The 13,246-nt window shown below is 43.0% G+C and overlaps 1 protein-coding gene across 1 annotated transcript in view; it reads left to right on the top strand.

Annotated features, from left to right (window-relative positions):
- stk32a (serine/threonine kinase 32A) overlaps positions 1–13,246 on the top strand; it is a 115,041-nt gene that overhangs the window by 87,827 nt on the left and 13,968 nt on the right. The window contains exons 8-10 of the mRNA XM_084074901.1: positions 848–964; positions 4,491–4,616; positions 6,521–6,649. Coding sequence (XP_083931027.1) covers positions 848–964; positions 4,491–4,616; positions 6,521–6,649 — 372 coding nt within the window. The remainder of the gene's footprint in view (positions 1–847; positions 965–4,490; positions 4,617–6,520; positions 6,650–13,246) is intronic.

Here is a 13,246-nt window from a genome sequence, read left to right as displayed (position 1 = left end):
CTATTCCATTGCCTTCACATTCCTTTTAATGTTTCATGTCTTCTGGCCTTAATGGCAAAGATAAAAATTTTAGTCATGTTTAATCACGGTCAGAAATGTGTAACTTGTGGAATTACTTAATTATTAATTATTAAGTGGAATTACTGCATAAGTTAGACGATGACGTAGAACTATCTTTGGAAGCATACACTGCAAACTCTCTCTGAGTGCAGTTTAACTGTGGGTGAATTGAATTGATTGAATTTTAATTGGCATTTTAAATTCCTATATATCATGCATGTAAACAGCCCTAAGGTAATCAGTCACAAGGAATTACACTTTCAATCAATCACTCTGCCACATCAGTATCCTGTATGTGTGCTCGCACCCATCCTGTCCAATCAGAAGCTGCAAACAAAATAATTTCCTCTCTCATTTCCAGATTGCGCATATCCAAAATACATGAACCGTGACATCTATTTAGATTCCAGAACACACTCCGCAGGTCCCCATGCTGGAAGCAAACTGCCAATGCTGTGGCTATGCGTTTGTTTTATTGGATTCCCCACTAGCCTCCACCATAGTGGTTGCTAATCTTCCTGGCGTCCACACAGTAACATAAATTGTATTATACTATATAAGAGACATAAGATAAAATGATCTTGCAGGATGCATGCGAGAAGGGAAGAGGAAGGGGATAAAGTGGAGCGACTGTCTGCCGAGAACGCATTTTAATATAGACACTCAATCAAATAAACTCCTCTGTCCTAAACACAACATGGCTATGAATTCAACTCCTTTATAATGTACTGCCTCACTCAATTCCTTTGTTGTCCCCTCCCTTCCCTTCCTCTCCTCTCGTCTTTAGCGTCCATTTGTGATGAGGTCCAGTTCTCCAGCTACTGAGATCCTTCAGACCTTCCACAAAGTCCACCCCTGCTTTCCCACGTGCTGGTCTCCAGAGATCAAGTCTCTTCTCAGAAAGGTGAGCAAGGGTTGGTCAGTTGATAGAGGAGAATCTGGGCGCCTCCCATTAATCATGTTGTGTTGAAGTGTCGGGCCAACAACACTGCCAGAATGCCACTCAATGAGAATCAACTCTGTCATCTAGTGCAAAAAGAGAGTTTTTCATCTTATGAGACTCAGAGTGTCATTTATGTTCAACCAATGAAACACGAGGAGCAGCTTACACCATGACAACAATGGGACAGTAGACTCATTCACTGTTTACTGTACATTCAGTGTGTTACAGACTGCTTTCTCATACTGCTGATACTGAAGTTTACGAGAACTCTGTGGGTTCTATCGTTACATGAGTCACATGTGAAACTACAATTTACGAAAAGTAATTTAGGCATTTAGTAAGTTCAAGATTGCACTTAGTAGCAAGAACCCTAGTAAAAACCACTCCATTTTGACGCTTTTGCATTTTTTTCCATAAATCAGGGCCATTCAACACCCTTTACGTCTGTGTGTTGGTAAAAAAAATATTGAACCAATGAAAAGCGTAAAAAAAGCGCTTCTGACAAAAGCAGCTAACTCCATTGGATCCTCAAACGTTCTGCTAAACCAGCTAACTCCACCAAAGGGGGGTGGAGTTAGCTGGTTCAGCTGACTCCAGGCTCCACCCCCAGGGACGTGCACAGATAGACTCTAGGTGGTGCTTGAGCACCTGCCCTTTGCCCTCTTGACCAGAAGTGCCCTTTTGAAGTTTACAGCAGGGGTCTTCAACAGGGGGTCCGGGACCCCTAGGGGGTCCTCAGAGTTACTACAGGGGGTCCGCCAAATCTTTATGTGATATGATTTTTCTTTTTACCATAACCACTCGAAACCTAGCATCTCTTTTCTGAGGAGAACTTTAGCCAAAAATAGCAGATCTACAAGCCCACAAAGCCTCGCGCTGCGAGGCGTTGTGGGCTTGTAGATCGGCTATTTTTGGCAAAGAGGTATAGGTGTAGAGGGAAAAAAGAGCAGACCAAGTAAACAAAAAAAAGTATAATTTACTTGAGCACCTGCCCCTCAAAATGTCTGTGCACGCCACTGTCCACCCCCTTTTGACCTCCAACCTCATTGTGAGCCTTGAGGTCCATTTAGCTGTTCTTATCAATGATGAACAAAACCTCCTAACTACAGTTCTTTTTTCTTTCTTTTTTCTTCCTGAAAAATGAACATTTTGGAGTTAGCTGGTTTCTGCCGGACAGCAGAGATATAGTTTATGTGTACAAGTAACCAACATCTGCATAGTATTACTAGCATAACTATCAAAAATAGGCAACAAGAAATGAGAGGAATGAGAAGTTCTGGGAGTGAGGTAGATTCTGAAGAGGTGAGTTGGGTGTAGGGATGGATCATGTCCTGAAGCTAATTGGTGCCATGCCCTTGACTGCCTTGTAGGTGTTTTGAATTGGAAGCAGGCAGCAAGTGGAAGCTGGTGAATGCAGAGGGGGGCAGCTATGTGAGAAGTTAGGGAGGTTGAAGGTCAGGCGTGCTGCAGCATTCTGTATCAGTTGTAAGGCTTTGAGTGAGTTGCAATAGGGAGGTGATTGGCTTGGAGTACAGCTGAATGTCCAGGACCTTCGTCAATAAAGCATTCAATCAATCAAACCCCTCCCAGGCATGTGGAAACATCCTGCAGGGGACAGGACTTTACAGGGAAGAAGAGAAGCTTAGAGATAAACTGCGAGCGCAAGTTGCGTCTCTCGGCTCTGCACTGGCAGCAAACCACTGCAGTCAAACTGTTGCATTGCCTCGTGCTCACAGACTGCATGTCCCTCATTGGCATTCCAGTGGCGTGCATGAGAGAGGAAGCGTGTGTGTGTGTGTGTGTGTGTGTGTGTGTGTGTGTGTGTGTGTGTGTGTGTGTGTGTGTGTGTGTGTGTGCGTACGTACGTGCGTGTGTGTACGTGTGTGTACGTGTGTGTGTGTGTGTGTGTGTGTGTGTGTGTGTGTGTGTCATAGAGCTTATTAGAGTGGAAGAGAGGGTGTGTGTGTGGAGGGGGCAAACAGAGGGAAAGTGTAAGGGGGGCTATATGCTTCATATCTCTCCCTTTTCCATCCTCTCTTAATGCACGACTCTTCCCCTTACCTCTCCGTTCGACCTCTGTTGCTCCGATATTTATTCTCCTTGACTACTCTTTGCGTGTTTATATGCCCGACCCTCCCACTCATCAACCTGCTGCTGTCATCCTTTCTTCCCCAAGCCATTTCACTCCTCCTTCTCATCCTCCTCTCCTCCTTCCCAGAACCAGATCGATATATATATTTTTTTACAATATCGATATCGGTTGCCGATACCACTTTCATCCTGGCATCCCTATTTTGTCATTTTAGGCAAACATTTTCAAACGTTTTGAAAACAGCTGATATACAAGCTCAGAAACACGTTATTAGGGCCGAAGATCTTAAATAAAAAGTTATTTGCGTTTATTTACTTTGCATATAAAATGATATGGTCTCAAATAGAAACTTGTAAGGCAAACGCAGAGTATGGAGCGCACACCTGTGTTGATGAGGTGCTGGCCACGGCAGATAATAATGTTGACTCAAAAAACCCTGAGGAAGACTATATTTGTCGAAACGTTGGTTTCATTTCATTAAACTTTCTGCATCGAGGCTAAGAGTTGTGCGGCCTCAAATAGAAACTTAAAAAATAATTACGTTTTTCTAAGCGAGACCAGAGACCAGGGCTCTGATGGCTCCCCCCAGGTAAGTCTTCCCCCCAGAAATGAATACCTCACCTTCCAAGGTTCCGTTATCAAATCGATCTCTATTGCCTTGCCTTCCATAACAGATTTACTTCTTTACTACTTTACTGAATACTTGTCATCACATAACCCGAATTTAAACAAAGACTATATCTAAGTCTTAAGCAGCATCAGTTTAAGTCTTCTCACTCTGCATCAGGTATCCATGGGCTAGGTTATTACTGTTCCAAAATGTGCACCTGTGGCCCAGATGGTGTAGTGGTCCGGGCACCTAGGCTGCTGATGCAGCCTGACAGCCTGATTGTAAAAAAACATACAAGCTCACAAACGCATCATGTTATTAGAGCCAAAGTTCTTAAATAAAAAGTTATTTGCGTTTATTTATTTTGCATATAAATTAAATGGTCTCAAATAGAAACTTTGATTAGAAAAAAAAATGATTAGAAAATGTTTCACTTAACAAAATCGAAATCTGCATCGGACCCAACAATCTGGCATTGGTCAGTTTCCTTATATTTCACTGTTCCTCCAGTATTCATCATCCTGTGAGTTGGTGGAAATGCAGGACCTGTCCTGTCTCAACAGAGTTCAGCAGCTATAGGTTCTATCTGCCAATATTTTACAGGATCATTTACAGTTGATTTCAACATGATTGGTTGATTTTCATGTTTTAACCCCCAGCATATGTTATGAAACTTCTGTCTCCTCCTTACATATCCCTGACAGGTACATAATTCTCATAACATAAAATGACGATTTTCAACTGCTTTTGATTAATTGGATCCCTTTTTTCTGTTACTTCTGCAGCTGCTGTGTATAGACATTGAGAAGCGTATCTCCTGCCTAGCGGAGCTCCAGGACCTAGACTACATGTCCGACGTCAACTGGGATGCGGTACTCAGCAAACAGCTGCCGCCGGGCTTCATTCCCAACGTAAGTGTCTAAGAAACAACACAGCTCCACTCAACTAGTCTTCCAAACATCATGTCCAGGATAATTCATCAAAACAATAAGAGAACAGGAAAGGTAAAATCACAATAGTGTTTTTTTTATCAGCATCATCCCATTCCCATGAATACAGACCTGGTCTTTAAAGCAAGCAAACACAAGGTATCTACGTTTATTTACACTTCGCCATCCTATTGCTTCCCCTCGTCAGGGTGGAGAGATTGCCCCCTGCTGGCCACAACAGGTCATTTGCCATTTACTACCCGTACAGTATGTGCACACATGCAGTACAGTACAGTAGAGGCACATACACACATGTACAGTACACACCTAAACACATGCACATGCATACACATAAACAGTCCCCTGTGCTGTGCTGTGTTGCCTTGTACCTTTACATGGCATGTTTTTGTGCTGGTTTTTCTGTTTCAACACCATAAACAGGCAGAGTCAGAGGCTGCACTACACAAGAAGTGACATCATTAGGTATGCGAGGAAGACCAGCTGCTTGGCTGGCAGATTCACAGAAGCGGACTGTCCCTTAGTGCCAAGCAGTCGATACACAGTGTTCCAATGTACAATGGCTACATTTCAAAGGGAACAGCTGGCACCGATAGGTTACAATAACGCAGTGGGACTCAATGACAGTGGCAGCATTCTTTATATCCTACTTCAAAAGTGAATCAGTGCCTCCCTCAAGTCTAGATTTAAGCAGAAGTGAGTCTGCCATTAGACCTTCAAACGCAGCCACTGCAGTGATAGATACCACTGTAAAAGCTTTCATTGGACTAGCTTAGTCAGCCATACAACTGTGATAACAATGGATGTAATAATCATTGCTATTGGAGCCACTATACAGGCTGTGCTATGATAAGCATCATGGTATTACAGTATCTGTCACTGGAGCAGCTCGGTCAATTCTTCACAACAGAGCGATGAACAATATTACTGTAATAGATGTCAACAACAGTGTTGTAATCTGAGCACTCAAATCAATGACAGTCATCACCCCTTCAGACACCTCAATTATGACAATGTTGTTGGATAACACCATAAGTCTCATTTTAAGAACAGACGTAAACAACTGGATCTAATTCCTGTAAAAGTCTGCAGTCATTGCAGCTATAGAGCCTTTGCAGTCACAGGCCAGCCTTGCAGAGAAAAAACACCGGACGATCGATGGGGAATTGACAAGTCTCTCTAAATCTAATTATGTCCTTATCCTCCCCCCCTCATTCCCTGGGCCAGACACACATACTATTAATGTGGCGAGATGAAGGGGGAAGTCAGCCATCGCCTTTTTGGCTCTCTTAACCTTGTTCCGCCACGTCTCAAGCCTGTCTTGAGGTTGTCTGGCAGAGTTGATGGATCATGCTGTTTCTTTTGCCTGGATACATCACTTTAAATTATATCATCACTTACAATATTATTACATGGCTTTGTTAAACACTCAATTCTCATCTGTTCTCTTTCTATTGGAGAAAACGTTTCTAAAATAAGTAACAGACCACTTTTATTTCTCTGTTTACCTTGTTACCTAGTTCAACTTGTAAGCTAATAACATAAATATTAAATCAAATAATTGTTTTAATTAACTGCCACGTAATAAGTGGGATAATCATAATATACAGTGAGATGTCATTTTTTGACAATTTAACGCACACCATATACTGTATCAATTTCCAAATTACAGTTCACATTTCAGCAAGTTTGCTTGACAAAATGTTTCCTCTCATATATTGTAGCACATGTTTTAGCTGCCGTGTTTGACCCTTCTGTCTGTCTGTCTGTCTGTCTGTCTGTCTGTCTGTCTGTCTGTCTGTCTGTCTGTCTGTCTGGCTGTCTGTCTGTCTGTCTGTCTGTCTGTCTGGCTGTCTGTCTGTCTGAAGAAGCGGAGGCTTAACTGTGACCCTACATTTGAGCTAGAAGAAATGATTCTAGAGACCAAACCACTTCACAAGAAGAAGAAGAGGCTTGCCAGGAAGAGCAAAGACCAGGGCTCTGATGGCTCCCCCCAGGTAAGCCTTCCCCCCAGACATTAGTACCTCACCTTCCAAGGTTCCGTTATCAAATCGATCTCTATTGCCTTGCCTTCCATAACAGATTTACTTCTAGAATGCCTGTCATCACATGACCAGATTTTAAACAAAGACTATATCTAACTCTTAAGCAGCATCACGTTAAGTCTTCTCCCTCTGCATCAGGTAGCCATGTGCTAGGTTATTATTGTTCCAAAATGTGCTCTTGACCTGTCTGGCACCTATAGTTCGTAACCTAGGATTCATATGCATGGTTCCTAAATCAGAATTAATCAAACAGAATGACACTTGTTTTGAAAGACGGTACATGTCATTAATAACCTTCAAATACAGACAATACAATACAATTCTTCATAGTAGACCCTGCGCTGGACTGTTTTCTGTTTTCCCACAATGGTTTCCTTTCTGACCACTACGCAGTTCCTTTCTAACCGCAGCTCCTGCATGCAACAAAAATGTAAGTGCCGTTTAGTACAGCATAATCCCATAATATTTCCCCTGGGACCCAAAAAACATTACAAACTGAAATACAGAATGAGAGAGAGAGAGAGTGTGTGTGAGAGAGAGAGATATTGGGAGAGGGAGGGAGAGAGAGAGAGATATGGCTATTACAGCACCACGGACAGAGACACAGTGGGCTCGTCTGGACTTTGGCTGCTTGCCAGTAGGTTATTAAATAGATGCATTATGCCCATACTTGTCGGGGACAATGTTTCAAAATTACGCTCTTCTCTGCATTTAACCATAAGATAAATGTGTTCAAGAAAATCACGACACACCGATTTTATTGCGGTGCGGTGTGGGATTTAGCAGGAACCCCAGGGTTGTTGTTTTATAATGGCCATTCCCACCCTGCAGGTATTTAAAAACTGCTCCCTCCTGCAATATTTGCATCGGCTCCCGCCGGATCCCAGTCCCGAAGCAGGGCTCCTACAGTTAATTTAAATACACAGTCAAATGTAGAGTGTTAATTTAACTATGGATGGTCTCTGGATTTTACTGTGTATAGGGTAGACATGGTACCTTATGACCTTGTGTTGTAAAATAGCATATGGTTTGGAAATGCCATTGATTTCAATTGTACACGCTCTACTGATACTTGCTAAATATCAGGACACTGCCTTTTGAATAAGCCTTCTTTTATCTTTCTGTTTCTCGTCATCTGCAATACATAACCTCTTTTGTGGCTGAAGCTGTTTTTATCAACATAATATGACGGTAGATTTCACCTGGATTCACCTGTTTAGCCATCTATGTCATGGAAACTAACCTGACTCTGTCAAATGGAAGAAGCTTGCGACACACATTTTGTTTCACAGCCTAATGCAAATGAGATTTCCGGAGGGAGGGGGGTTTACCAGGCTACATGGAAACCTCATGCGGTTGAAATATTCAACACAGTTGAAGTTTGTTGCTTTCTGGTTAGTTTGCCTTACAGTATGTCATCACCAGAGTGCACGCACACGCGCGCGCACACACACACACACACACACACACACACACACACACACACACACACACACACACACACACACACACACACACACACACACACACACACACACACACACACACACACACACACACACACACACACACACACACACACACACACACACACACACACACACACACACACCTGCCTCTCTTGAGTCCCTCTCCCATTTTTAGTGACCGTCATTACTCATTAAAGACAGTTGGGCCATGGTTGTATTTGGGCCTGTTACAGGTGACGAGTTGCTTCTTAGTTTGCCCTTTAACAGCTTTCAGGGTGCTATAAAAGAAGGCTCGGACGAGTTTTAGTGCCCCATCAGGTCTCAGCGACATCAAAATAAATGGCCACCATGCCTGCTGTATGGTGTCACAAAACGCCATCAGCCAGCTGCTTCTTTCAAGGGGTTATTCCATCATCGTTGCTAAAGAATTCTGTGCTGAAAAAGCCTGTTTTGATTCAGCCGTGTCTTGTCAACGTGAACTCAAACAGGCGTGAGCAATCTGCATTGTGTGCACTCACACAGTACATTTAGTAGCCCAGAACAGTCGATTGCCAAAAATAATGCTGCAAAGTGGCACTTAACAAACTCTCCAGATGGAACTGTACGGATCGTTCCGAAGTCACGCATTCCCCCCGGTCAACAGAGTATATGGGTTTAAGTGTTTCAACTGGGCAAAGCAGTTGAAGCAGTTGGTTCATTCGGTAGTTTTATTACTTTGCAAGTTACAACAGTTTGATGCGACAGCGCTACAGTATATTGACCAGCTATATTGAGCTACATCTGCAGTGGAAAATGAAGTACCTGAGTACCAAAAGCAAGTGGGAGTCGAGTTGAGCCGGTACCATGCAGTGGAAAAGTGCCATAATAGAGGGGATAGGTGGGGCGACCTCATCAGACATCATTCCCCAAGGTGCTCAGGAGCAATATGTATATGAGCCATTATCTTCTACTTTTCTGCCTGTTGGAAATATTTTGAAACAGTGCTAAATTAAGCTAGACAGTTCAACGGTAGAAGTTAACCTTGGTTACTGAGTGGGGAATCCAATAAGCCACAGTAATGGATCTAAACATCTTCTCACTTAAATTAGCCTGAGACTTATAAAAAATAAGCCAGGATTCTCCTTTATCTACCGTGATGGAATACCCTCAGGTCATTCACTCTGTCTACATAAATCAGCTGTGGTCCTCTGGGTGTTTACTCACAGTGGAGAGGAAAACAAGGTTAATTGATCCCATGGTAAAGTAAAATGACACACAGTCGCACACACACACACACGCACGCACGCACGCACGCACGCACGCACGCACGCACGCACGCACGCACGCACGCACGCACACGCACGCACACGCACACGCACACACACACACACACACACACACACTACGTACTATGTTAATGGGAAGTGGCTTAGCTTGGATAACATCTGTAGTGATTCCACTGAGAGTGTGTTAGTGGGCATTAAGCACGGTCCATACTCCTTCCGACCTTCAAAACCCTTCTTCAGAAAAGGAAGGTGATATATCTACAAATTGAGGTCATTCCGAGCTTCGGAAGGGCAGGCCAGTCCCAGAACTTTTCCTCTGAACCCGTTGCACCTCCAGATGTCCTGAGCCTCTCAACTTTCCGAACCGGGAGGAGTGTTGTATTGGTCTTTAATCAGTCATGTTCCAGGTTAACTGTTCTCATTGAGGAAGGCCTGTGGGGTGAGATGGTAGCAATGCTATAGACTCTATAGTGTAGAGCATAGCAGTGGCGGCTATTTTGTGGTTCCTCAGATGGAAAGCCCATACATTTTCCACATAGAGATTTCCGAAAATATTTATTTTTATTATATTAAGCCTGGAACCGAACCATGAATCATGACTGCAAACATTTGATTCTGTTTCAAAAAATATTTTTATATTTAATTATATTATATACTATATTCAATAAATACCCTTTTTTTGCGGTTTAAAAAAAAAAAAAATGTCTACAAACTCACAATGCGTCACATTGTGAGCTTTCGGGATTCATTCATAACACTCGACAGTCATTCATGTCCATACTTCCCTATCAAAGTCCACTCTTATCTCCATCCACCATGTATTTCTCCGGTCTTTCCTTTGCTCCTCTAAACTCTGTTCAATCTATTTCCATGCACCACTGTGGAACTGCAAGCATGCTTATCTGAGTTGCAGTGGTCTGTAGTCAGCTTTTCGACATGTTTACCCAAGGGCAGAAGCCTTACCATGAATCCGCTTTCCCAGGAGAGCGAGAGAGACATTCTTGGCTAATCACAGAGCCTATCGACTGAAACACGCCACCTGGCTCCCAGTCGATGGGTCTGGGCCGTTACTAAGTTAATCGGTCATTGTTTCAAACTCTGGAGCTCTCTCCAAATCTTCAGCTCATATGAACAAATGATGCTCTTTTCCGATAAAACTGACGCTGTTTGTGTGGTCCGGGTCGCGGGCTGTGCCAGCCAGTAATAATAAGCAGGAGCTGGCCCAAAATTGTGCAGTGTTTTGGCGGCAGATAGCTGTTTGTGCACACACTATCACACAACATCTGTCATCGTCTTGGCTAATGTAAAAAGGGTCCGTTACGGCTGAAGTGACAGTCTCTCGCTATAAGTAATGATGGCCGTCTCCAGGGTAGATATGTTTTACCCTTATGGAGACAAATGATCCCAGGCAGCCTAATATAAAAATAAATAAAGTAAATACGAACAGAAGTGACGCAGCCATGGATTTGGCTGATTCTGCACTGCTGTGTAGACTATGGCCCCTGACTTGGAATCAGTCCAATCATCCATGAGCACCTTAAGTGAATTAGAATGCATGACTATTGGAATTCATATTACACCCATTAACACCCTTCCCCATCCCATAGATCCATTTTTGGGGAACAGAAATTTGTAACCCCAGCCCAATGTCAATAAGTGAATTGTCCCCAGGAACAAAAACTATGATATTCCAAGGACTTAAGTCCTACTTTATTATTCATGGGTGAATCGAATCAACCAGCTGGTGCCAAAAAACTGTCTTCTGGTGCCAATATCAAGATGGATGGCACACTCAACAGCAATGTGTGTGTGGTGACTCATATTGTCTAAGAGATATAGGTAAACCAGAGCCAAGATCACAAAAGTAAAGCTTGACCGATGCCCGATTTTTGGGTCCGATGCCGATTCAGAGAGAGACAGAGGTGGTGTAGTTTACATGCAGCATTGTTAAAGCAATGAATGCAGATTAATTGATTCTCATTTGCCCCCAAGGATGCGCTGCCTTCTTTTAGTCACTTTTGTCACTGTCAGGTGAAACCTTGTATGTCAAAAACTAAAAAGCTGTGTTGCATCCAATATAGTTATTATTTACAGTTGTCACAGGCTCTTGTTTATATCTTTTCATTGACCCAATATCCTAATGCTAATTGCCTAATGGGCGGGTGGGTCGGAAGCCCGTCAAATGCACATACTATGGAGATCAACATGCACTGATGTCAGGCAACAGGATCCGTGTCAAATGCACATATATGGAGATTTGCAAGCTTTAAGGGCCAGAAGAGCCACTGAGAACGGGCAAGACCAGACAAGTGACACTGAGGAAATAACCATGCAGCGACATGCCCAAAGATGTCAGATCAGCATGCACTGAACATGTTGCATTGCGACACATTGTTTTGGCTATTTTCAGTACTTTTTCATGAGACTGTCATATGACAAAGTATAAAATATAGGGCATTCATTTATAATAAAACATGAAATGATAACATCGAGACAAGATTTCTGTCCGACGCCAATGATAGTCCTCTCCTCTCTCCTCTCCTCTGCAATGCACTGTGAGCTTGTAGATCAGATATTTTCAGCCCCACCTTCCCTATTTATTGCAAGGAACCTTTTGAAAGGAAAAGTCGTGCTGGACGCCGGGGATGCACCATGACACTCATGGGTGGCAAACCTCGCACCGGAAGATCGATGAATTACAGTGCAGTGGATGGAGCCGGCTGGACCAGCTCATGGACAAACATTATTTCTGAACGATTGCGACCTTTGTCATATAATCGGTTCAGGAATATAAAAGAAGACATATCACAGGTTGTTTTCTAATCACTTGCTTTTCGATGTGCACAGCACATAATTTTATTGAGGCATCTAAAGAGCGGCCAGTATCGTTTCTGTCTTGGAGGTATCGCAAGATTTGGTTGCCAGACAGGAAATAGGGGACAGTCTTGCGATACTTTAGCCGTTCAGAAACATACTTTGTGCTCTTTAGATACCTCTATAAAATTATACAGTGTCCACATCGAAAAGCAATACAGCAGAAAACAATGTGTGATATGTCTTCTTTTATTTTCCTGGGCCGAGTATTTTATAAAGGTCTCAATCGTTCAGAAATAGTGTTTGTTCGTAAGCTGTCCAGCCGGCTCTCATAGGCTCCAATGTTATTTCACGGAACTTCCAGTGCGAGTCTGCCACCCAGTGTGACGAATCTCCCGGCTGGAATTGCAGGAGAAAATTACGTCTCTTCCTTTTAAAATAAATTCCTTGGTTTATTGATTAATCATACTTCCTGATGCTTAATTTATGCAAGTGAAAACAGAGCTACAAGCTAACAACACTCGTGATGCAATACTGAAGTATATACATCGAGCAGTGGTAAGTGTGGCAATCAATAACCAATCACGGGACCGCCCGAAAGTGTTTTTTGTCATCCCCTCCGAATTAATAAAATCATTTATCCGAAATCATCTCGCGGTCCACTGGCAACTAGCCCACGGTCTGCTGGTCGACTGGTTGGGCATTCCTGCTCTATAGTTATTGAAATTTGCTATACAAATAAACTTGCCTTTCCCACCTAATCTTTTTCATTTTAATGTTCCTCGCTCCGTTTCATTAGTCTCTTATCCTCCTCTTCACCATTCTCCCTTTCCCCTCCTACTCCATCCCCTCCATTATGTTTTAACATTCAAACACACTCTTCACCTCCCCCCTCTCTGTTCCTCCATTCATTCATTTTTCACTCATTTATCTTGCCCCTCTTTTCTCTTGAGTACCTTCGTCTCTCTTCCTCTGAGTCTGCCAAGCTCATAATGTAGCGT

Source organism: Gymnoscopelus microlampas (assembly GCF_963454915.1).
Source record: "Gymnoscopelus microlampas genome assembly, chromosome: 12".
NCBI lineage: Eukaryota > Metazoa > Chordata > Actinopteri > Myctophiformes > Myctophidae > Gymnoscopelus > Gymnoscopelus microlampas.
Note: the sequence above shows the minus strand (reverse complement) of the source record. Positions and strands in the feature narration are given on the sequence as shown.